At 41.6% G+C, this 23,755-nt stretch overlaps 1 protein-coding gene across 1 annotated transcript; it reads right to left on the bottom strand.

Annotated features, from left to right (window-relative positions):
- Positions 1 to 92: 92 nt before the first annotated feature.
- Positions 93 to 18,728, bottom strand: HBP1 (HMG-box transcription factor 1). The gene is made up of 11 exons (XM_056340300.1): positions 18,629 to 18,728; positions 14,305 to 14,497; positions 12,959 to 13,190; positions 11,995 to 12,124; positions 11,097 to 11,208; positions 10,856 to 10,968; positions 10,368 to 10,524; positions 9,668 to 9,812; positions 6,980 to 7,309; positions 2,836 to 2,977; positions 93 to 1,208 (listed from the first exon to the last, which is right to left on the bottom strand). The coding sequence occupies exons 1-11, from the start codon at positions 18,641 to 18,643 to the stop codon at positions 1,191 to 1,193; spliced, it is 1,587 nt and encodes a 528-aa protein (XP_056196275.1). The 5' UTR covers positions 18,644 to 18,728; the 3' UTR covers positions 93 to 1,190.
- Positions 18,729 to 23,755: the final 5,027 nt, after the last annotated feature.

The following is a 23,755-nucleotide window of genomic DNA, read 5'->3' as shown; positions in this document are numbered from 1 at the left end:
GGGTTGACACGAAGACTTCCGTGCGGAATGTGCTCCTCTCTGCAGGGCTGGCCTAATGATTAGTCACCTTCATTTTACAAAATACACACCACCAAGTTTTAATGAATTTATTTGAAATGATATACAAGAATATAGTGTGCAAAAATCTTAGGGGCAACATCATATAGACATGTGTCATAAACTGAAATTTACAGTTGTGATTCTTAAAAAAAAAAAAACCAACAAAAAAACACACAGCTGTTTAGTACATGAAAAGCTATGATTGTAAAAGTTCACAGCAGAAGCAATTGTAATCCTAATGCAGCTGCTCTAATTTTTAGACAGTTGGAGGAAAAAAAAAAAGTAAAGTGCAAGTGTTGCACGTATAGTTAAGTGCAAAGTTTGCCCCCACCATAAAGATGTCTTATGGCAAAATAAAATGTTGTAGAGTATGTGGCAAAGACAGAACACAGAATTAAAACTATGATGGTGACGATATCAACAGCACCATTTTTCTTGAGATAATGCTATTTATTCATTTCATCCTGTCCTGGGCCGTAACAGCTCTCACTAGTGCCAGCTGGTGCAAAACTATCTCCCTTGTGGATACAAATGTGATACGTGGCAACCCAAGCAGCAGCTCCCGTGCGACATCACACAACACTCTCCACTTACCGCATGTTCTGGGCAACTTGCTGGCATCTGGGCAGGCTGGGAAGCTACAGGCTGGTAATACAGTTTGCCATTTCAGAAAAACCCAGGCCCCAGAATCGTAATCAATAATACGGTTGTGCAATACATATTAATCAGCAATAAGAATCAATGTATATAAACAGCTGTTACATATTTTAAAATTCCCCTTTTTGTACATTTTCTTTAAAAATAAACATTTATACACATCTCCTTCGCCTCTTTCTAAAGTACTTTAGCACCACAGGATATCCATTTTCAAGCCTATATTACCTGATGCATATATGAAGTTTGGAAGAAAAATAAGGCAATTTGGTTTAAATTGTTGATAGTTTCAGCTTACTTAATGTTCTATTGTAAAAAGCAAATCTGCACTCGTATTAGATCATTTCCAACTTGATGGTGCCGGTATTTTATGGTCATATAAAGTCACAACAAATACTTAAGACCTTGATCTTGCATCTTCTTGCCATCAAGCAACAGCCATTTTGTAAATACAGAGTTAACAGGAAAATTCTGGCTTAATGCTGTTGTGAGCCCTGAGAAAAAGAAGAGAAAACCAGGTTAGTGGTTACCAAGCAAAGGGGAGGCAGACCTTACCTTAACTGTAGCAAACATTTGTTCTGAAAGCCACAAGTACTTGTGATCATTGATCAGTTAGAAGAGAAGAAAAGGCTGAACGATTATTTTATCCCCTGATCGTCAGATCATCAAGGCTTCTTTGTCACAGCCTGGAGTCCACAGTTATTGCTTGGTAAGGTAACCAAGCTGCTAACAAAATTCATAGTTCACCGACAGAAAACAAGGTATTTCCTGCTGCAACGCTGCATTAACAAGTTCTACAGATACTGTTATCTTGGCTTGAAGACCCCAGGGACAAGGAAAATACTACTACAAGGCAGGGTAAGAAAGGCGTCCTTCTTACTAAGGCCAGCCCCCCACTGTTCTCCAGTTACACACCACGGCCCCAGTGAGTTCCTAGAAGCAGGTGCACGTGTGAAACGGAACTGATCTCCCCATCCAGTGCCCAAGACTGCAGCAGCGTAAAAGCAGAAGAAAAGAAATAAATAGTAGTATTTTAACTAAACCCACAAGGAAATCTAACAGAAGTTGTCACTGTTGATTAAAACAGAATACAGCGAACAGAAAACCAGCCTGTTCCTAGCAGCTAGGATTTGGTGAAACCTTCTGCAACAAGGGACTGAGAACTCAGCACCAAGTATGTACGGCAAAGCCGCAGCTTAAGTGTTGGTGCATTTCTTACGCAGTCTTAAGGCAACACTTGCAAATGCTGTTTAGAAAGCAGCCTCACTGACACATGAGAAGTAAGGGGGTGATTTGAGGATGCAATCTTAAACCTGTGAAGTCCACACCATGCTTGATGCTCCCGTCCAGGCATAAAACAGCTGATGAAAGGACCCGGCATTCCGTGCACCTCAGTGGATCTTTCCTTCCACCCTGCTTTTCTAGCTGAACATGAAGGATGGCAGAATCTCCTTTTTTCCACGTTCTCTTTATATGATAATATTAGCTTGAAAGCCCTTATCTTACCTAATATATCCCCCGCCTTGCTGCAGACTCATTAAATTGATGGCCTTCTACAAAGTGGAAAACAATCTATCTCCCCACAGAAGACGCGTTACCTGCTCTATTTATTTTACAATTAAAATAGAGTAATAAATAAAAGGGGTTAATGGAAAAAATATAATCTGCTCCCTCAACAACTTTGTATATGCTGATACAAATTATGAGTAAACAAGACAGAAAATGGTAAAGAAAAAGGAAACTGAATCGGAACAGGGAAGGATTCTGTGGGAGTTTTAAATGGTTTTGACAGACATGGACGGATGTAATTTAGGTACAACCTTATAAACTCAGTTACTTCATACAAAAGGTCACGTGCCCTCCCTCTGCATTTCATAAGCGCACTCACTTGCAGTCCAACAGAAATCATGCAACTCTCAGGAAACAGCCAGCCAGCCCCTCCCCTCCCCTGTCTCTGGCCAGCTGTCCAAAAGCAAGTTACACAACACAGGGGAGTAAAATGAAGGTTTGGGCTACCCAAGAAAGCAGACAGCAGACTTTATCCTGCACAAAACCCACTCTAGTACCACATGAACACATTTAACTGCATTAAAAAAAACAAAGACCGCTTCCCAAACATACAGAATTTGTTCGTTTTCGTTTCCAACAGTCAGGATTTAAACGTTTCTGTTCTTCTGCCAAGGCCTTGGCTTCTAGCGTGTACATCCGTCTTTCTTCATTTTTCATTTTCTTCCACCTGTCACCAAGTATCACACTTATGGCTCTGCAAGATAAATGTTTACAGTATGGTCAGGACACCATGTTAAGAAATAAAGGAATATTCTTTTTTATCTCAGCACGTTGAAGACAAAAGTTAAACGTGGAAATAATACCCACAGAAGAAATCAACTGTATCTTTAAAGATTTTTTTTAAAAACAATCATGTTTCTGATTATCTTCTCAATCCTCCTTTTAACAGTTAAACAGCTGAGGCTTCTGTGTGAGCTGAGCACGGGTCAACGCACAGTCTAACATTTCAAAGGATGTACACAGCAACTTGCATAAACCAGAAAAATAGGGATGTTAAAAAACCCCAAACCACCACCAAATGGTAACTCACATTTGCTTTGCTCTGCTTTCGTACTAGAAGACCGCATGACAGATTTGCTGAAAATACGTTCTCTAATAATTAGGGCAATGATCTGAATATGACCTCAGCCAAACAAGTATTTCATTAACTGCAGATCCCCATGTCTATTTAACATATGCATGTAGCTTCTTCCACCTTCAATCCATACTGGGCGGAACATACTGGTAAGTTCCCATTCCTGAGCAGAAGGAATCAGTTGTTCTAACACACCTATCATCATTTCCAGAAGCTGAATGGATTGCTTTCCTACTCCTTATAAACTTGACGTCTTTTGGGCAATACTTCCCCGTATTATCATGCCATATTGCTTAACTACACTCCCAAATGTTGGATCAAGATTCCATTGAAGCTTTAACTCCATACTTCAGCTGAATGAAAATCTCTAAACAGCTCTTTTATCAATGCCAATTAGTAAATTAGTGAGTAGGTGCGCTTTGGCTTCAGATTACAGCGATGAAATTCTATGACCAGCTTTAAGGAAAAGGTGTGTACAACTACATACTTTGCTTTATCGTATTAAAAAGTTCCTTGCTGGTGGCAAAGCCATTCACAGACTTTCTAACACATCCAAGAAGAGCAAAGTGTCATCAGCCATTTCCACGGCATTACACATACAGCAGTTCTGAAGGCTTTTCTGCACCATACTAAGAAAATGGATTCTAATCCTGCAAGACCATGTTGTACTGGTCAGGCTCCCGCGAGGTGCAGAGCACTTGGAGAGCACAGCGAGAGCTCCGCTGGCGCTGCCGGTAAGCCTGTGCTGTCACATGCTCTGGTGACTCCTTTGAGCAAACTCCTCAAGTTGCAACCACATCCCATCAACATCAAATCTATGTGGACAGCCTGTCTGTCTGGCAATGGAATTTCTAGTCTTCTAGCCAAATTGTAAGCCACTATCTTTGGTCTGTCATCAGAAGGAAATACATTCCAGTTTAATGAGCTGGTTTTTTCATGTTTTGGCAGTATCCAGAGGCAAATCAACAGCACCAGAAACCTGGGTATGGTGACCAGTTTGTGCTGGGTCGCTCATACCCCCAGGAAAGAACACGGTGACCTAGAGAGAGCAGGCTTGCTGCTAAAGCCATTGCATTTCCACATAAAAATGCACTATAAAATCTTTAACATTCTAAAAATTTGTATGTATTTTATACCTCCAGAGAAAAAACTGCATGAGGCACTGAAAGTGAGTAGAGATCTGTATGTTTCAAAAAGCTTGAAAAATCTAACACAAGAGACAAAAGCTCCATTTCTCCAAGGAAACAGTAGTATGAGTGAACCACTGAGACTGAAAAGATGTATACAGCAAAATTTCCTGAAGTAACAGAGACCTAATTCTCATGACCATAAACAAGTACAAAAACCTGACCCTGCTGCATCACTGCCTTAGGCACCCGTCACCTCATCAGAACTTCGCAGTGCTCTGCACACTGCCTCTGTCGTCTTAAAACGCTGGTAAGATACCCCACCACATTTTAGCAACCAACTACGTGCAGCATGCAATCCCTCACATGCAGTTAATTCAAAAGAAATTACTGAACAGAACTGAGATCACCTCTGGTTTACTCAGTAATTATGTTCAGCATGAACAAATGTTAATAGCTGGGTGATTTTCTTCATCCTTAGATTGTACACTACTCAAATTATTCAAGTATTTCTGAAGCTTAACCAAGACCAACCATGGTTACAGTGGGAATATCTAGAAAAGAAACAAATGCTGCCCTAACACCAGTTTCTCAAGTACGGTCCTGCAGTCCACAGTATTTTTAAGTATCACGTGAATGCTGACTTGTGCTTTCAGTGTTTACAGCTCACTGTCTTGCTGACGTGACTTGAACTACTTTGTCTCTAAACAGACCGCTTAACTCAGGACATCTCAAGTTCTGTCCTTTCTTAAATGCGTAAGAAAAAAACCCAAAACCCATAGCAAACATAAGAACTCCGCTGAACAGAAATGAGTACTACGTATAAGCATCTCATTATATAAGCATATAATGAGATGATCTGCTCATTCATCTGAAAATGACACACACATTTAAGTAACAACAGTTGCCTTTGAATAGCTAAAATAATCAATGTCCCAGCAACGCTTAAGCAACAATAGCTGAATGCCTATAAAATCACCCTACACTAACTCTTATGATCAGTCTTCTGTGCTGTATCCTACGGGTGCCAAGAAACTGCCTCCACGGGCACTGCCCTCCAAACGGCCCGGGGAGCAGGGCAGGCTGGAACCTGGAGCTTTGTCATCACTTCCCTCCGAGGTAAACCTGCCCACTGAAATACTCAACTTCTGTTCACATCCATCCAGCTGCAGCTCCAGTTCACTTCATCTGTTTGAAATCAGCATTTTAAATTAAATATACAACCATCGTAAACTTTCCTAGCCAACATTTCTGTCTGATGGTTGCAATGAATTTGAAGGCAGCGCATCTGCTTCACTGAAATTACTATAAACACTGCAGAACATCACTGCTAGGACACACAAGACTGGTTGGGATTTAAAGATGGCTTATTTGTGTGGTAGGATTTTATTCCTCAACACCAGTTACAGCTTCCTTACTAGAATATTAGGAAATAGCCAAAACCCTCTCAAAGCCTGTCACCTTCAGTTTTTATGAGATTTAGCACTCAAATTGTTATGTGACAACGCAATTTTTATAGTAACAATTTTCATAATGTTATGAACATAAAACAACCTGATTGTAAGATCAGTGCATGTTCATGTGTTTTAGTTTATATTTACATTTGCACAATTAGCACAAAATATTTAATATTATTTAATTTTAAACTGATTAATTTTTATTTCATTATTTATAATCATATTTTGATAATATAAATTATCATATACACATACAGATATTATATGTGATATATTATATAAATATATTATCTGTAAGTATAAATAATAAATATATAGAATAGAAATAAAGATATAATAAATATATAATTGTTTAATACAATTTAGTATTAAAAAGAAAACACATCTAAAGGAGACCTTTATAAAAACATGATTAGACATGAATGTGCATCTAGATAGAAACAAAAGAAGAAACCAACAAAGAACCCTCCCCTCAAACACACGGTCATATGACTCTTCCTGCAACTTTCAGCAGATTACTTAATGCCTTCAGGACAAGCAAAATTTGGCAATGTGCTCTTTGGACTAAGATCTTTCAGGTATCCCAACAATCAGTACTCCATTACTCAATATGATATATTGTCTGAGTCTGAGAATAAATGTTTTTTAAAAATTATTTTTTAAAATTAATTTTCTGTTACAACACAAGAGAGCCTGGTACTTTTTTCCCCATGAGCATTTCTCATCAGTGTAAACAATGATTGTTGTGTATTTGTGACTCTGCTGGTGCACACACATAGATATGTCAGTTGTTTTACCTGAATGCTTTCTCAGAAGGTTAAGTTTGCCAAAAATGGCTTGTGTCAGATTTACTGAGTACTGTAAATACTTAAAGGTGTGCCCACAGATTAAGCTTTGTTCAGCATCTTTCAAAACTTGTTCTTAAAACAATATACATTTTGTTTCAAATGCAAAATCTAGTCCACTTAAATGTAAAGGTGGGACACGGCTCTTCTGCTAGCTCCCCAGTAATACAAAACTACATTTTATACCATTACCTGTTGTCTTTCCCTGGATACATCTGAGTATATTCCACTCTGTATTTTTTGGCAAAAAGCATGAAGGCATTCATTGGTCTTTTGCACTTGTTTGGAGAAGTGGCACTCACAGTACTTGCAGTCCCTGAGCTGTGGCTTTTGCCAGCTTTGCTGTACAAAGAACTGGAGGAAAGATGTGATGATGCAGTAGGCGCACAGTTTTTACTACTGCATTCTGATCTCTCAGCATCTTGATTGTTTGACCCTCCACAAGACAGAGAAGCGCGACGCTGGCGAGCCATGCTGCTTAGCACATAAACTGCAGAGGAATCCATTGGTGTAAAATCATAACTACAAGAAAAAGACATATCATAAAACGATCAAGTAATTTTCATGTAAAATCTCTAAATAGCCATTCGCTCTTCATCTCTGCTACATTTCTAGTATTCTAGTCTCTTTTGTGTGACATAATGATTTCTACCTGATGCACATATCAATGTGGGGGAAAAAAACCCAAACCAGAACTTTGACAAATGCATTAATAGCTTTTTTCAATGGAATGGTAACTGCAATTTCGCAAGATCAACTCCCCAGCTGTATATCAATTCATTATACAGTGTCTTCAAATTTCGTCCTCTTTTGAAATAACCGTCTTTCTTTCTGCTTCTGTCCTTACCATAAATGAAATCTGGTCAGCGAATGACAGGTACTAAAAGGGACAACTGATGTGGGAAGAATAAGCATGAAGTTCACTTGCAAATATGTATTGATTATAAATATGAAACCACTGCATTAAAGTAAGTTATATACACTATTGTACAAATAACTTCTCTAGGCAGTTAAATACTATTTTACAGACAAACCTTCCACCCAAGTGACAAGTTTGAAAACCCATGACACTGCTGCCCTCTAGTGACAAAAATGTGAGGTGCCGCTACATTTCAAGGTATTTTTAACACTTCGGCGAGTTGTTTTCATACAACTTAAGACCTCCAAATACTATAAACTGTTGTGATTTTTTTGTTCACCAACAACTACAATTAACCTCTGACCATTACAGAAGAAGTTTATTTCCACAGACTATTTGTTATCCTCTCCAAGTGTGTGCAGATCAGTTTGGGAACCACAGGCTACACTGTCCTCGGCATGCTATAAGGGGAAAATACACCTGTAAAGGTTCTACTCGATCATAAAGGTAAACCATTATGTTACCACCACAAAATAAACATAAAATGTATGTAACTCTAAGGCTCCACTCATCCACTGCTCGATGTGGCTACAGTTGCGTAATTTATGCCAAAAATAAGGGCTTTGAAGGGTTTTTTTTTTTCCAAACACGAAGTAGAACTACTAGAAAGGAAATGCTGCAAGTGATAGTCTAGCCCCCATCTGCAAAGTCCCCATCCTTCTGTGGGATGGAACCTAAATGCAAGGGTGGAGCCTTAAGGACTGCCTCCAAAATGCCTTAGAAAAGTAAAAAGCAACAAAGAAGGGGTAACACTGACAACCTTGCAGGCAAGTTCACAAGACAGTGAGAAAAGACCTCTGATCTACGAACAGTCTGGCACCCTTCACATTTCTAATCTCCCTCCCATAACCCAGCAACAGGACTTCGATTTTTAATTCTTCTGTCCTGCTAATCACAGCTCCTGCTGCACACTCCTTTTCAGTGACTTGCTTCCTTCTGCCCAGCAAGAAAGACAGGAAATTTGAAGTGTCCGAGCAGTATTCAGCTGGGCTGCACGACTTGAATTCACAAGCCCAGTTTCTTCAGTGGGATGCAAATACAGTGATTCTAACAGCTCTCTACATATGCAGCTCAGAATACGAGTTGGTAAGAAAAAAAACCAGGCACAGATGAGTGAGGACATGCAATTTTGGACCTCACGCTCCATGCCAGACTGAAATAATAAAAGAGCTCCTAGGGCCTGAACTGCAAACAGCATTTTAAATTCATTTTTTCTATTGTAAAACAACCCAAAAGGAACTGGACTAAAACACGTGCTAAAAAAGAGCTAACACTGTAGGAGAATATGGATCCTACTAAACCTGGAAATCTCAAAATAGTACGGAAAAGTCTTTGTGAGTAATACTCCTTCCTTAGAAACTTAGAATAATTTATGCTGGACAGGACCCCTGAAGGTTATCTGGTTGAACCTCTTGCTCAAAGCAATGCAAACCTCAAAGTTAATCAAACTATGAAGGTAAATTTGATATATTAGAAAAGAATCACAAAAAGCAGAATATACAAAAAACATTAAGAATTTCAAAAGTACTCTATTCTAAAGCCACAGCACATGCATTTATTACTAAGAAACTACTCAGGTAATTCAGAGACACAGCTGCATATGAAGCACAAGTTAATAGCTGGCAGACATACTATTCTGGGAGAACTACTAGGTTTTTCAAACATAACCCACTTTACCTGAAGAATTTATAACAGATAATATATGTATTTTTACCACTTAATCTGGCCTAAACTATCATAAAAGGGAACTGAAAAGTTCTTTCACTCCAAACTCTTTGCAGTTTAGCAGAGCACATTATTACACAGATTTCATAGCATTCAGTCTACATTTCTCCCTCTTATTTATCTCGTATTACCAGAAGTATCCTCTCTGCTCTACAGAATGCTTCAAATTCTTGTAGACTTAAGGTGCCTTCTCATTAAATACAAGAGCCACTGAGGCCACTTTATCCAAAAATTACCTTTTAAATGTATCAAAAACACCTGAATCATCAAAGTTAATGGCATCAGGGTGTCCAGGAGGTAGACACAGATCTCCAAGATGCATTTCACAGCATGGAATGCCATGCTGTACCACAGTCAAGCTTGGATAAAAAGATGACCAACCTGAAGTGGTAAAGAGTTAAATTAGACAAATGGCCAGACAATCTCTCTAGTTCTTAACTGGAGCAATCCCATGCCTCTAAATGATACCATTTTACAAAAATGTTCTGATGTAGTTCCTTTCACCCAAAATAAAAATCAGAAACACTCAGGGAATACTTACTGCAAATAGTTTATTATCTCAAGTAAAATCTCATTCTACCAAAAAAAAGTAATTGAAAACTGGGAACTTTTATCATCAGAAATTTCCTGTTTAGCAAGTGAGAAAAGCCTCCCTTATTTGCAGCTTTCCTTTCTCCCCCCAAATTTTCTGCTTTCCTATGCTCCATTTATATATTTCATCAAACCTTTCCTTAAGAGATAATGCAGTATTTCTGTAGATTTATAGCTTTACAGTTTTGTTTGTTCAAATTCTGGATTTCTTTACTAAGAGAGTAAATTGATTCTACGACACCACTTTTACCAATTTCTTGAGCAACATGGGACGCCCATAAAATCCGCAAACACTTTCTAAGAATATTTTAATATACAACCAAGTGTAGTTGTAGCATTTCATACCTTTATTTTTAACATAAAAAGGATGATCAAGTCTGCATTCTACTGTAAGCAAGCCATCTTCCACTGTGCCAGGATCAAAAGTCAGCTTCAGCACTGACTCACCAAAGGAAATGCTTTCTTCATGAGAAATCAACTTCAAACCATCTGAACCATAGCCCTGTAAACGTACATACAGTTCAAAATTTTTCCCCCCAAGAAGAGCATGTACCTGTGTATACCATAGGTGTACCATCACCTTACATTAAAAAACACCAACATCCTAAAAGCTCTTGCTAGAAATTAATAAAGATGATGTAACAGTCAAAATACACCTAAATGAATTCAGTCCCATCGCTTTAAAGCAAGATACTCAAATAGCACAGCCATCAGCTCTAGTAAAGTTTAGTATAAACCTGTCTTCCTGAGACAGCAATTAAAGGCACAGGGATAACAAAACACTAAGTATTTGCTACAGGTATCAAAATAAATTTATTAAAACTAACAGCTACCTTGTAAGGACTCACTGGGAGATTTTCCTCTTTTCCACAACTTTCAGATCTTGCGAAATCTTCAACATCCTGCCACTCTTTATTGCGTCCTTTATGAAAGCACAAACGAGAGCCTAATAGATTTTTTCAAGGAAAAAAAAAAAAGAAAAAAATTACTGTTATGTAAAAAAGTCTGTGTTGCCCCCCCCAAAAAAGAACAAGACAAAACAACTACTTATTTGATAATCATGTGTTGTTCTACCTTTTAGAAAACAATGCCAAACAGTTGAAGGCCAAGAATGGCACCATCCTAAATCATCATCATCTGAAAGTGATGACATGCAGAAGATGCCAGATTCTGATTCACTATTTTCCTGTTAAAAAAAGGCAAAACAATGTTAATATTTTACTGAAGATGATGGGCTGGTCTTACCTGTCTTCAGATACATTCTCTAATTTGCATGTGTCATCGTTTTGCCTTAAATACTAACAGAAATGTAACATGAAGACAAAGATCAAAGAATGCAGTAAATGTGAATGGAGTGTTTTCATCTCCTACCTTGAAATGTGCCATCCTGAAATTTTCAAGTTTCATTCTCTGAGATTCATTTCACACCTATGGACTATCTCATGCTTAGGTACAAACATTTTACAAGCCACCATTCCTTGGTCATCCACAAACCACCCAGAGTGCACGTTACTGTATGGTCAAATTACTGAAAAGCTGTAGGGCCAACATGTGTGGTTCTACATAAATCACGGGGAAAAGCCCCATGTCTTTAACAGACAAGTTTCAGACACAAATTAATAGACAGGAAAGGAAGAAGCAGGACTGACAAGTTTTGTGCATCTAAAAGATGGGTTTGTATTTCCTTTCAAGACAGCAAACAAGTTACTACAATTTTTTAAAGCTTGCTATAGAAGGAACTACAAGAGAAGCAGAGCTTTCTTAGAATGTGTTCTCTTCATAAAAATGTGTATGATGTAGCACTACAAGTTTATTGTGTTGGGTAGAAAGTAACAGAGTATCTAGCTTAAACAGAAATGGTATTAGAACTAAACAGGTGATTTTTTTAAAAAAAAAAGTTTCTCTTTTCAAAAAGCTTAATCCATTACTCATGCATCTGTATTTATTTTAGAAATGTTTCAGAACAACTCACCCTTTCATGTCTGACTGGTGTTTCATCCAAATCATTCTTGAAGTTGGGATCATTCTTTGAGGATCCTGGTGGAGGACGTGCATAGGAATGTAAACTTTTGCTTGTAGCTATTATGTGAACAGGAGATGACCTACAACAGAAAAATGTATTTTACAGTATCTCAGATTAAGACAACAGAAGACTTAGCTACCATTACTCTAAAATGCTTTTATTTTAACAAATATTTCTGTAGGCATGAGCCAAATACCAAATAAACTTCATATGCACCAACAGTCAAATGGTATCATTAAAGGATGCAAGCTCAGGCAAAGGGAGTACTTAGCATAACTCCTGCATAGCTTCTATGTATCACCCAAATGACTACCTTCGCATCAGCATCTCCTTGTTACAATGCTGAAGTTTTTACAAATATCTTGAGGTACACAGACATCTGCTCTGTCCTAACAATTAAATCCCCTGTGCATGAGTGTGAACGGTACTGCATTTAATTTTCTTACTATAAACCTGTAAGACCAAAGCCAGGCAATAAAAGGTAAAGACCAGAAATTTCTAAGATCCCACACTGCTTCTCACAGCCTCATGGAATTTACAGATCGCAAATCTGAAGCAGTATCAATAAAAAATACATTGCATTATGCACTAGCAAGTATTAAGAATTTAACATAATAAATTCATCTTGATTTTTCATCTGCTGCTTCACATGAAGTAAATGGCTGTCATTTCTGAGCCTTCTGTGCAATGTCCTTATACCAGCCTACCTCATTCACCGCTAGCAATTAGCCATTTTTGCAACAGGCTCTGAAATGAGTCCTGTGCAATCTTCCACAGAAGAATAGTTACTATACAGAAAGATCAAAAATAGGGCTCCAGTTCAAAGGCAGGAGGTGTAAAAAGTGAAGAAAATGTTTCTGGAGACATAATATTACAAATCTTAAGAGTTCAAAACTGAAATGAACGTCAGTACCTGTTATAAAAAGAGCACTGCATCAAAGGACTTTGAGGACTTGTGGCTATATTTGCTAATTCTGTCAACCAGTTCACCCCGTTCTCACAATAACCACTTTCTGAATTGCTGTTTGAGGTATGTTGGTTCCAGGAAGACCTTGAACATTCCTGATGTGAAACATCAGCTCCAACCTGAAAAAGTGCAGGTGGGGCAGAATCCGTCTGCACAGCCTGTAGTTCAGGAAGATCATCTACAAACAAATGCACCAATTACCATAATTGTACCCATCAACAAATTCTAGTTGACACTAGATCTTGCAAATGAAAATAAAAAAGGAATTACAATGAAGTAACTGATTTTATTTTCTCATATCACAACGACCAACATTTCACAAACCCTATTCATAATTTTGACAAAATAGCCACAGAAATAATCACATTTCTGGTCTATTATACACTCATACAAGCAATTTAGCAATTAAAGAAAAACATTAAGTAACTAGATAAAAATGCAGTTCTGGTTTTAAAGTTTTTAACTAGACTAACTAGTTTACACAGAATTGTACCGAAGAATTACGCAAAAGTAGCAACATGCTTCACTGAAATACTAAATCAACAATTAATCTGTCCTAGCAGGTGCAACACTAAAAAATATGAACATCAGGGGCTGTACAAGGTAAAAGTTTTCCATGTTTCCACCAAGGAACTAGAATTATGTAAGTCAAAAGTCATGACAGCTGAGCATACGGTCTTGCAGAAGTGAATTCCTATCAACAATCTACATGTTACACAAGTTAAATAGAATAGCAGAGCCATATTTAACTGAAGTCTGTGTTACATGCTCTCATGTAACCAAGTATTGTTCTTAATCAAGCCAGGATTTCAATTAAATGTGTAAATATTTCACTGATGCTATCAATACTTTCTAACGTACATGTTATTTTTATCCAATACAGAAGAATGGAAGTTAAATCTTCCTCTAGCTCAGAATCTCTATTTGCAGGGGATCTAAAGCAGCATCATTTCCCTTTAGGAGGAGCTCTTGAGCTTTCTATTTCTCTCGTGCCAAAAAAAAAAAAAAGCTTCTCTGGAGATTAGGAGCAGAAATTTGTAACAGAAATTTGTAGCTCTCAGTTCAAGAACACATTTAAGTCAACAGGCTAGCGTGTCAGAACTGGAAACGCGTTAAAGGGAGAAGTGACTTCAAAATAAGACCTTCAGATACCACAATTCACTGTCATATGCCCTGCCCTACTTAAGTCAAAAACCAGTAAACTTCATTCAGCTGCTTCCAGTAATTTCACTATAGGAAAACAATAACAAATTTCAGAATTTGGCTTCCTCTGAAAAAGTCATGTTATTTACCAAGTTCCATGTGTTCATCACAGGATGCATATCCAGGAGAAGAGGGCAGGTTTTCATTACACTTCAGCAACTCCAGTGACTCATTCATCCCTGAAGCTCTCTTGTCCACTACCAGAAGGAGTTTCTGAACTGCATTAGGCATTTGATTTGTCTTCACTTCCCACACCATGTTAGGATGCTCCAAAGTGTCTGACTTTAAAGAGACAGAGGTTAAAAATTCATACACACATGAACTTTTTTAAATTGCACCTGACAAGTTACTTCATTACCAGAACCCTAACTCCTCCATCATCTGTTGAGAATCACAGCATAGTTTAGCTTGAAAGGGACCTCTAAGTACAACCCCTGCAGAAAGCAGAGTCAACTCTGAAGTCAGATGAGGCTGCCTGGGGCCCTTGCCACTTGAGTTTCTAGTACCTCCAAGGATGGAGATTCCCTGACACTTCTCAGGAACCTGCTCCATTGACCACTGTTGCTGTCAAGACTTTGTTCCTTACCCACATTTGACCTTCCCTTGCCGCAGCCTGTGTCTGCTGCCTCCACGAGTCTGGGGTCACCTCCTCAACCACCACTCAAGCCAAGGTAAAGAACATTCACTTGGTACGCCGAACCACCTCCCGTCACTGAAGGCAATCTGACAGGTCAGACAAGATTTGCCTTTGCTTAATCCATCCTGGCTATTCCCAGTCACCTCCTTGCCTTGTAACAGCTAGGACATGGCTGTCAGGAGGATCTGCCGCATAATCTTCTTGAAGGCTAAGGTTAGGCATTTCCCCAAATCCTCCTCCTTGAAGCCAGACATTTGCTTTTCTCCAGTTACTGGAGGCCCTTCTGCCACCAAATGCACTGCCTTTTGGAGAGCATCCTCACAGCGACACTGGCCAGCTCCCCCGACACAGCCTTCTGGCCTCGCCAACCTGGGCTGCCCCTAACCTGCCTCTCCTCTGCTGCTCCTCGCTCGGCCAGGCATGCTGCTACGCCCAGGGGCTCAAGGAACCTGGAAACAGGCCTTGCAAGTAAAGGACAAAGCAAAGATGCCGACCTCAACTCCTTGCTATTAGGTCTCCTACGCCATTTAGCACCGGGCCCACATCTTTCCTAGTTGTCCTTTCCCACTGCCCTTCACAGCCCTTGCTATCTCAGCTCTAGGTACAGTCTCAAACACATCTGACTGCTAACATCCTTAACTGCGTTGTAAATGGAAAGAAAAAGAAGCCTGTACTAGTTTTCACTGCAGTTTCATTTCCCTCAATCCCAGTACTGCAACATTCATACCAAAAGAAATATTTTAAATCATCTTTAGCAGTCAAGGAACTGTGTGATTATTCTCCACAGCCACTGCCTCTAAAAGCTGGAAAACAAAGTTATGCAGTCTTTAGTAATGTGGTTATCTACTGTTTTTCTCAGATCACAATAAATTAAAGCTACTATAACATGAGTACCTTGTATTTAATGAATTATCCTTGAAAAAGTAAACAAGAGTGCACCACAAACGCACAGAAAACAAAGCTTATTAAGAAAGGAAACCTGAAAAATCTCCCACATGCATGTCCACTAAGTAAGCTATCATGCACCACGTTAGAGAAAGACAGCTAAAACTCGTCAGACCTTTTCATATGGAAAAGTAAGCCTATCATCCTAAGAGCTCCCTTAGTGCCATGCATAAAAAAACATCTGGTAACAATTACAACAAAACAACAGCTTTATTTTAATAAACAGTTAAAAGGTGCTTTATGTATACAGCCAACATTTTTAATTCCATGTTTCCACTTATTCCATAAATTTGTTTCATTTATTTTACAGCTTGTCCTGTACATAACATAGTTCAGATGTAACCCTTTCAATTACATACTGGCCCGACCAGAAAGGCCTAACCTGAGCAGTGAATTTTTTTTACTGGAAAATTTCTAACCTTCTCCCTTCATAATCTTTCAAATACATGCAAAGCTTACATAAACTTTCATTCCAAACATAAAATGTTTGATCCTACTCAAATGGCACTACTGCAAAAGCCACAACAGTGTAATTCTGATTTTAAGGAGAGAGATGGTAAGAGAAATGAGAACATACAAAATAAACTATTAATGGCATGTGTATTTCACCCCTAAGAAGCATCATTAATGCAAATCATTCCTGTACCACCCATGAGGGACAGCAAAATTACAGAACACCACAAGGGCAGAAAGTTCAGTCATTTCTGAACAGAAAACCAGACCTCAGTAGTACAGGTCAGGACCTTGATGATTATCTCCATGTAATCAACTCTGAAAAGCCACTCCTTGTTTTTCTGGCTTGTCTAAGTCCTTCCATTCACGCCTTCTGCCTTGTTTTTCCTTCTGTTTTTTCTTCCTTCCTTTCCCGTTTTCCTGCCAAAATTAACTTATTTTGGGACTGCTACCTTCTCCTTCCTTGCTGCCAAGATTTGGAAGTACCTGTTCTGGTTACCCCAACACAATGGAAGTCTGAGATAAAGTACAGATACAACACACTAGTCTGACAAGAAAGCTGTTTGAGAAATAAATTATTCTTCCAAGTCACAAGAATTTCTCTAAACCAAAGCTACCCATGTACAAAAGCCAAAATATCCTCTTAACAACTGAATTAAAATAAAAAACAAAGTAAGTGCCCAACTTGAATTATCAAATTGTTTTTATTCTGCTTGATTAAAGCCTCCTTTGGACATCACGTGCTTCTCTCAGCCTTTCAGTGTTTTGGAACATTAAGGGGAACGGTCACTAATTAGCTTGTAAAGATTTATATTCTTTTTGTTTAACTTCATGTTCAAAACTTGTTGCAACAGATGCCTTCTAGAAGTATGCTTCCCAGAACTATAATTACTGCCATTTTCCTCAGAAGCTACATGAATTTAAGAATCTGTGCTTTAAAATATGTCAATATTAACAAAGAGCTTATTAACTAAACCACGTCTACTTTTGAAGGACAAAAATAAATTCAGAACAGAAGTAAACAAAGACTGTGGCCGAGAAGGGGTTCAGCAGGAACCGAGTAGTATCCACCCAAACCGCACCGTGCAGGAATGCCTGGGTGGAAGTGGTTTTCCTTCTGCTATTTGCCTTCCTTCCCCCAACCTACCGCTGCCGTCTTAGGCATAGTCTATGCCTGTAGCAATTTACTGGATGGTGTTTAATACGGAGAACAGCTTCTCCAAGCAAAACACAACATACTGGCAAGACTGGATCTACACCAGGGACTTTTACTGGCACAGCTGCTTTGATCAGGGATCCTCGCTCCGCATCCCGGCCTCGCACAGCTGTGCCAAAACGCTGCAGAGGCACAGCCGCAGAGCAGCAGCACAGAAACATGATTCACGATGTTTTGGCAAAGGCGGCCTTCCAGCACGGCACGGGCCGAACCCTACCCTACCTTCCGCCCAGCTCCTTCGGACTGTCGCCTCGCCCCGCCCCGCGAGGGCCGCGGAGGGAGCGCTCCACCCCCACCCCCCCATTCAAACGCCCATCGCAGAACAAACATGACTTTGATTACGTAACAGTTACAGCAGAACCAAAGGCGTGTGAGCACGCAGCAGTACGTGCCCCCCGCCGGAGGGCAGCCGCCCACCCCCCCCCAGCCCCCTCCACTACCCCCCCCGCCCCCCCCCCCCCCCGCTCCGGGACAGACCCGGCCCGCGGCCGCGCCCCGGCCCTCGCCTCCCCCTGCCCGCACCCGGGCCCGTCACGTGACCCCGCCTGGACGCTGCCCTTGTTTATACACTGCTGCCGGCATGGCGCATGCGCGTAAGGCCCCATTCATTCACAACTGCGTAACAGCTCGGCCTGGCCGGGGGGAGGCGGCGGGGGCGCCCCCCCTTCGCCCCAGACCCTGCCGCTAACCCCCGGCCGGGACCCACCTGGCCCAAAGTCGTCCCCCCCCCCGCTCCTCCTCCCCTCACGAGCCGCTGCTCTCCGTGACGGGGCAGAGCGCCCTCGCTCTGACAGACCGAGGCAGGCGGGCGCTCCCCGGGGGAAAAAAAAAAAAAAAAAAAAAAAAAAAGGGGGGGGGGGACGCTCGCTCTACTTCGCTTGGTTCCGCGGCCTGGTGCCGCAGCTGAAGGACCCCTGGGGCGGCCGGCGCCCCCGTGGCCCTTCAGCCCAACAGCGCGGGAGCCTGGCGGCCCCGCAGGGCCGGTGAGAAAAGGCGCCCAGTAAACAATGTCCGGGCTCCTGCCACAAGCCAGGAGCCAACGGCCTTCTCGGCTCGGCCCGCGCCTGCCTCCGCTCCCCTCCGACCCGGCGGACCCCGCCCATGCCCCGCCGGGGCCTCGCAGCCCCCCAAAAGCGGCAGCTCCAAACTTTGTAGTACTTACCAAACCCGTCGCCATTACCAAATTCCCCTCAGCTCCCCCCCCCGCCACCTTCCCACAGCGAAGCCCCTCCCAATTCTGGCGGTGCTCGCTCGCCGAGTAGCCGAAGACAACATTGCGCAGGCCCCAGCCGCTCCCTATTGGCTGCTTGGCCCGTCTATCAGAACTCCGCGGAGGGCGGACATGTTTTGAATCTCCCGAGCAGCTGATTGCACCGCGCATCGCATCAATCAGCCCCAGACAGCGCTCCGATTGGCCAAGGCCCCTGCTGGCACGCGGAGGGGCGTTCTGGGAGTCGTAGTCTCCGCCGCCGCCACCGCGGGCTGACTCGGGCGCGATAAGACGACAGCCCCCAGGCTGCCCCGCGCGGCGCTCGGCCGATAGTAAACAAGAGTCACGGGGACACGTGTACCGCGGCCGCGGCCTGCAGCCCTCCGCCGGGCTCTGCGCAGGGCAGCCAGGGGCGGCGGGGCCGGCCGCCGGGCAGGGCCCCCCGCCCCGCAGCAACCCCGGGCGCGGAGAGGCGCTGCGGCGGCGGAGCGCCCCCCGGCGGCGGCAGGTCCCCGCAGGCTCCCGCAGCGCGCCGGGCGGGGCGCGGGCCCCGAGATGGCGGCGGCCCGGAACCGGCGAGCGGGGCCGCGGGCTGGTGCCTCTGCCTGTAGCAAAACCGGGGGGGGGGGCGGTGCCTGCCGTGATTTCCCACCGTTAGTCAGCGCTCCCAAAGGCTGTTACGAAACGGGCCCGCTCGCACCTCGCCAAATAAAGGCTGCGGCCTGCGGAGGGCGGGGGAAGTCGCTAAAGGTCAGGCGGTGAGTCAGCAGCCGCGCTCCCGCCGCTCCGGGCCATTAAAAAGACGCTGGTTGCAGCTTAGGGCTGAAATAAAAAGGGGCGGGGGAAATTTTTTTAGATCCATGCAGGTTTATCAGTCCGTTAGTGTCTCCCAGGCATGCCCGTACATCTACAGCCAAAAGCACCGCCTGGTTCAGTTCCACGCTAGTTCTGTTTTATTGACAGAGGAAGGAGGCTGCAGGTAGCACCAGGTGTGCTCACACGGTAACTCCGGGAAGCTGCAGAGGTAGGGACTCCTGATGCCAAATCCTCCTCATCAAACACATTATTACACGTGATCTGATACAATGAAAAAACATGCACAATTCGGAAATAACCAACAGGATTTTAGAAACTGATAAAGAGTTTCCAAGATTTTGCAACTGTTGGGATTTTTCCAAGAAAAGCATTTCTTCCTTACCCTATTTTCAATATCATCCCAATCACGTGAGCGTGTCCTAAATCCTGTATCAGAGCTGTTGTTGTAATTTGGTATCTACACCAGCTCCGATTTTGGGGCACACTATCATAGTTGTGCGAGAACATAAACAAATAAACAAGTTACCTATTACAACTTAAATAGAAATGGGTCTATATTTAGCGTTCTCAGCAACCTTTGTGTCCCATGAAATACACTGTTAGTGGCCACTAGAGGGAATGTTTGTTTTATTGTTTCCACAGGTCTACAAGGGTATTGCAGTTGAAAAGGGAAAATATTAAATCACACACCCAGAAACTGTACTTAGCATCAAAACACCATTGGCACATCAGTTTAAGATTTACCTTTCCAAGGAGTAATAGCTTGCCTGTTAGTAAAGTCATCACCATTCTGTAAGCACTGTTCAACGAGTGTGTCTCAAAAAAGCATGTTTGTTTTTTGAGCATGTTTCAAAACCATGCAATATTTCTGCAGTGTGAATTGGAAATTATTACTTTTCATAAGTATATGTGCAAGTTTAGCTTAAAAAAAAAAAGAGTAGAAAAAGAAAAAATGCCATGGAATTTAACTAAAAATCTTCTATGCTTAATCACATAACAAACCAATCCTTTACAGATCATTTTCCCAGATCAAAAACGTAAGAGTTATTTGAACAAATGCCTCCAGGAAAAAGCTGAAAATTAACGTTGAGATTCAGCCATTAAGTGACTAGAAAGCTTATTATAGTATCAGCTGTCTAACTCCACAACCCACAAGCTTAGATTTTTCCTATATTTAGAACTCGGGCTTTTCCTAAACAACTGATACATCTTTGTACAAGAAAGCTTTCATAGCATGCTCTCTCTAAAATACATTTTCTAATGAACTGAAAACTGGTAAGCCAGGAATCATCTTTTTTTACACCACTCCACAATAAAATTAACTTTAAAGCTGTGTTCCTTCCTGCCCTTCACCTCTCTCTCTTGATCTCCTCCCTTACACACCTAAACAGCCCTTAGGCTCTTTGGAGAGAGACCCAAGCTTCTTGAGTTTTCAGTAAATTTTACTGCAGACCCTGCACTTCCAGATCAAGGCTTGGCAGAAGACCTGTGCATGCAGATGTCTTTATTCTGCAAATAGGCCACTCTGCTTGTGGTACAGCCACTTGCAAGGTAAAACTCAGTTTTCTGAAAGCTCCATCTGCTGCAGCGTGGAAGGCAGAGAGCACAGAGGCCAGATCAAGCAGCTGCAGAAGACAAAATCCTGTCTCAAGACCCATTAGATTTTTCAGAAAACCACCATTAGCCTGAAGGTTCATACCTTGTTATGGAGCACATTTCCACCCACTATGTAATTTTTTACCCAAAACAAAAAGCATTTTTCCCCAACTAAATGTTAAATCTATTTGCCATGAAGGTCCCCAATTCTCTACAAAACCTTACACGAGTGTTAGGTGTGAAACCCAGTCCTCTGAGATCCAGCGGTCCAGATTCCAGGTACAGGTCCAGACAAGTAAATACCACTGCTGAATGAGAGCCTTGATATCACAGTTACCATCTATGACATACGCAGAAAGCACAAAAATATGAATCCTACAGAGGACTGAGATTAAAAGCTTGAAAGGATGAGTGTCTGAATTGTTTTGAGATTCTAAAAAAACAGACATGTAACAGCTTTCTTATTTTCAAATCTACATTTTCTCCTTTGCATTTGGTAAATTAACATTTACTCAGTAAGGATGAAAAAGAAAATTAATAAAAGGCCAGGTACATGCAGTGCGTGGCAGCAGGACACATAAAACTGTATCAAAGCTTACTTACTAAACCTCTTGTTTGAAGTCAAATATGTAGCTTTTAAATTTCAGAATAAAGATTATGCCAATGTCATACACCTTGCTCTGTATGCCTACTCTCTAATTAAATCATTACCCACCTCCACCCCCACACACCCTGCCTCACCTTACTCCGTGCCCAAAATGAATGGGTGCTCAGAGAATGAATCAATACTGTGTAACACGGACGTTGTTGGTAGCTTTGCTGATTCGGTTGCTTCTGCTGTTATAAGAGAGGTAGAAAATAAGGTGGGGGACTGGGAAGCGTTAGTTGTGCGTTCTTGTCACATTACAGATGGCTACCAAGAAGCACAAAATAAGCAGGAAAGACTACGCAAATAGAAATTACAGATACAGATATATCTGCATCCTATTTACCTCTTAAAATTGGCAGCCACAAAGTTAAGAAACCTCAAAGTAGATTTTAAAAATGCACATTACAGTCAAAGTCATATTAGTAAAATATCTATCTATTGGGTTTGTGCCCATCTCTACTTTTAATCTCTTCTGTTCAAAGCCAATGTCCTGTCTTGCCCTTATGACACAGCTGCTACTGCTCACTCTCTGAAAGACAGTGTATCATTATTTTAATTCTGCTACAGAAGTTTTCACATCCACCCTCAGCAATTACCTAAATGCTCCCCAGACATCAGAGCAACCCACTCATCAGAGCTTCCACTTCTACACAATGCAGCAGCCTCTGTTCTGCAGCCACTCTGCCAGACCCTCTCACATCAGTTTTCTCCTTTCACAATGACTTCAGTATCTCCTAAGGCTATTTTTACTCATTCCATCCTCTCACAGCCTTCTGTGGGTAGCTGCAATGGTAGCTGGCTCTTCCCCCACTTCCTAATGACAACTCTAAGCATGCCCACCCCTACATTTCACCTCTTTAATCTCCTCACAGAGAATGCTGTTGGGAATGCAGAGCCAAGGAACAGAAGACTCGTTACTTCCAGGAAAGATTTTTTTTTCTTGAGTACTAGAAGGGAAACTTCACTTGACTCCTGCAGTGGGGAGAAGTTGGGAAGAAACAACAAATAACAGGCCAGAGATATATTTTTTTTTTGTCTTCCAATACAGGACAGGAATTACTGAGAAATTTATTTCATATCATTATGGCAGATTCCAGCTTTAGCTAAACTTATCACCTACAAAGACAGAGCAAGACAAAAAATGACTATAGTATCAGGAAAAAAGACAGACCTGACATATCAAGAATCAATCCAGAATAATGAATACATACAAACCACTCTATCCCAGCTCAAAGCTTGCAAAAAAACAAGTCAAGAAGAGACTACAGATAATCTGTAGGTTCCCACTATGCTGCTGGTAAATTAAAATGGCAGGGGAATGCTCCTGGGCACTGGAATACAACCATCTGTACTGCTTTTTGGTGGTTTTTTTTTGTTTGTTTGTTTTTTTTCCCCAATAGCCCTGGCATAGCTTTTGCATGGGCCAATAGCAAATAGTTTTTGGATACAGTTTGGGAGCTACCATAGGCCAAGGACTGTTCTCAGCTGGCCATCTGCGTATGGCCACCCCATACGGAAAGTTGGAAAAAAAACCTTCTAAGACAGCTTATAAATGAGCCCACACAAATACTGGAAAACAGCATGAATGCTGGTCATTCAGTGCCTCAGTGCTAACAAACGGTCTCAAGCACATAAAATTTCCTATGATGGAGGCAACCATACAGATGCAGCCAAAAACTAAAGGTACAGTGAAGCTAAGGTCGTTTAAGAGTGTCACACCACCTGACTGCACAAAGACAGAGCCACAAAGAGAAAAAGATAGAGCTTGGTGATAAGTTGCATGGCTTTTTCCAAATAAGACATATATCAGAACTGCGTTTCCAGCATCTTCAGTGATGTGGGGGAGCAGGTCCCAGAGGCTTGCTCAGGTGCCAGGGAGTTAGTCCTCCTCAGAGAGACCTGCACAGACCACTATCCTTTCCCAAAACTCCATAGCTGCTCAGCTGAAATAATTAAATACCTTCAAAGAAGAAAGGACAAAGTATTCATACCATGCCATGGTGCAATTTTTAGGTGGT

Source organism: Falco biarmicus, chromosome 5 (genome assembly GCF_023638135.1).
Source record: "Falco biarmicus isolate bFalBia1 chromosome 5, bFalBia1.pri, whole genome shotgun sequence".
Lineage (NCBI taxonomy): Eukaryota > Metazoa > Chordata > Aves > Falconiformes > Falconidae > Falco > Falco biarmicus.
Note: the sequence above shows the minus strand (reverse complement) of the source record. Positions and strands in the feature narration are given on the sequence as shown.

Coding starts and splice junctions, on each gene's coding strand:
- HBP1 (XM_056340300.1), bottom strand. Junction 13,191..14,304: donor TGATGAACACATGGAACTTG/GTAAATAACATG, acceptor ATTTGTTTGTAG/ATGATCTTCCTGAACTACAG. Junction 12,125..12,958: donor CAGTGCTCTTTTTATAACAG/GTACTGACGTTC, acceptor TTTCTGTTGTAG/GTCATCTCCTGTTCACATAA.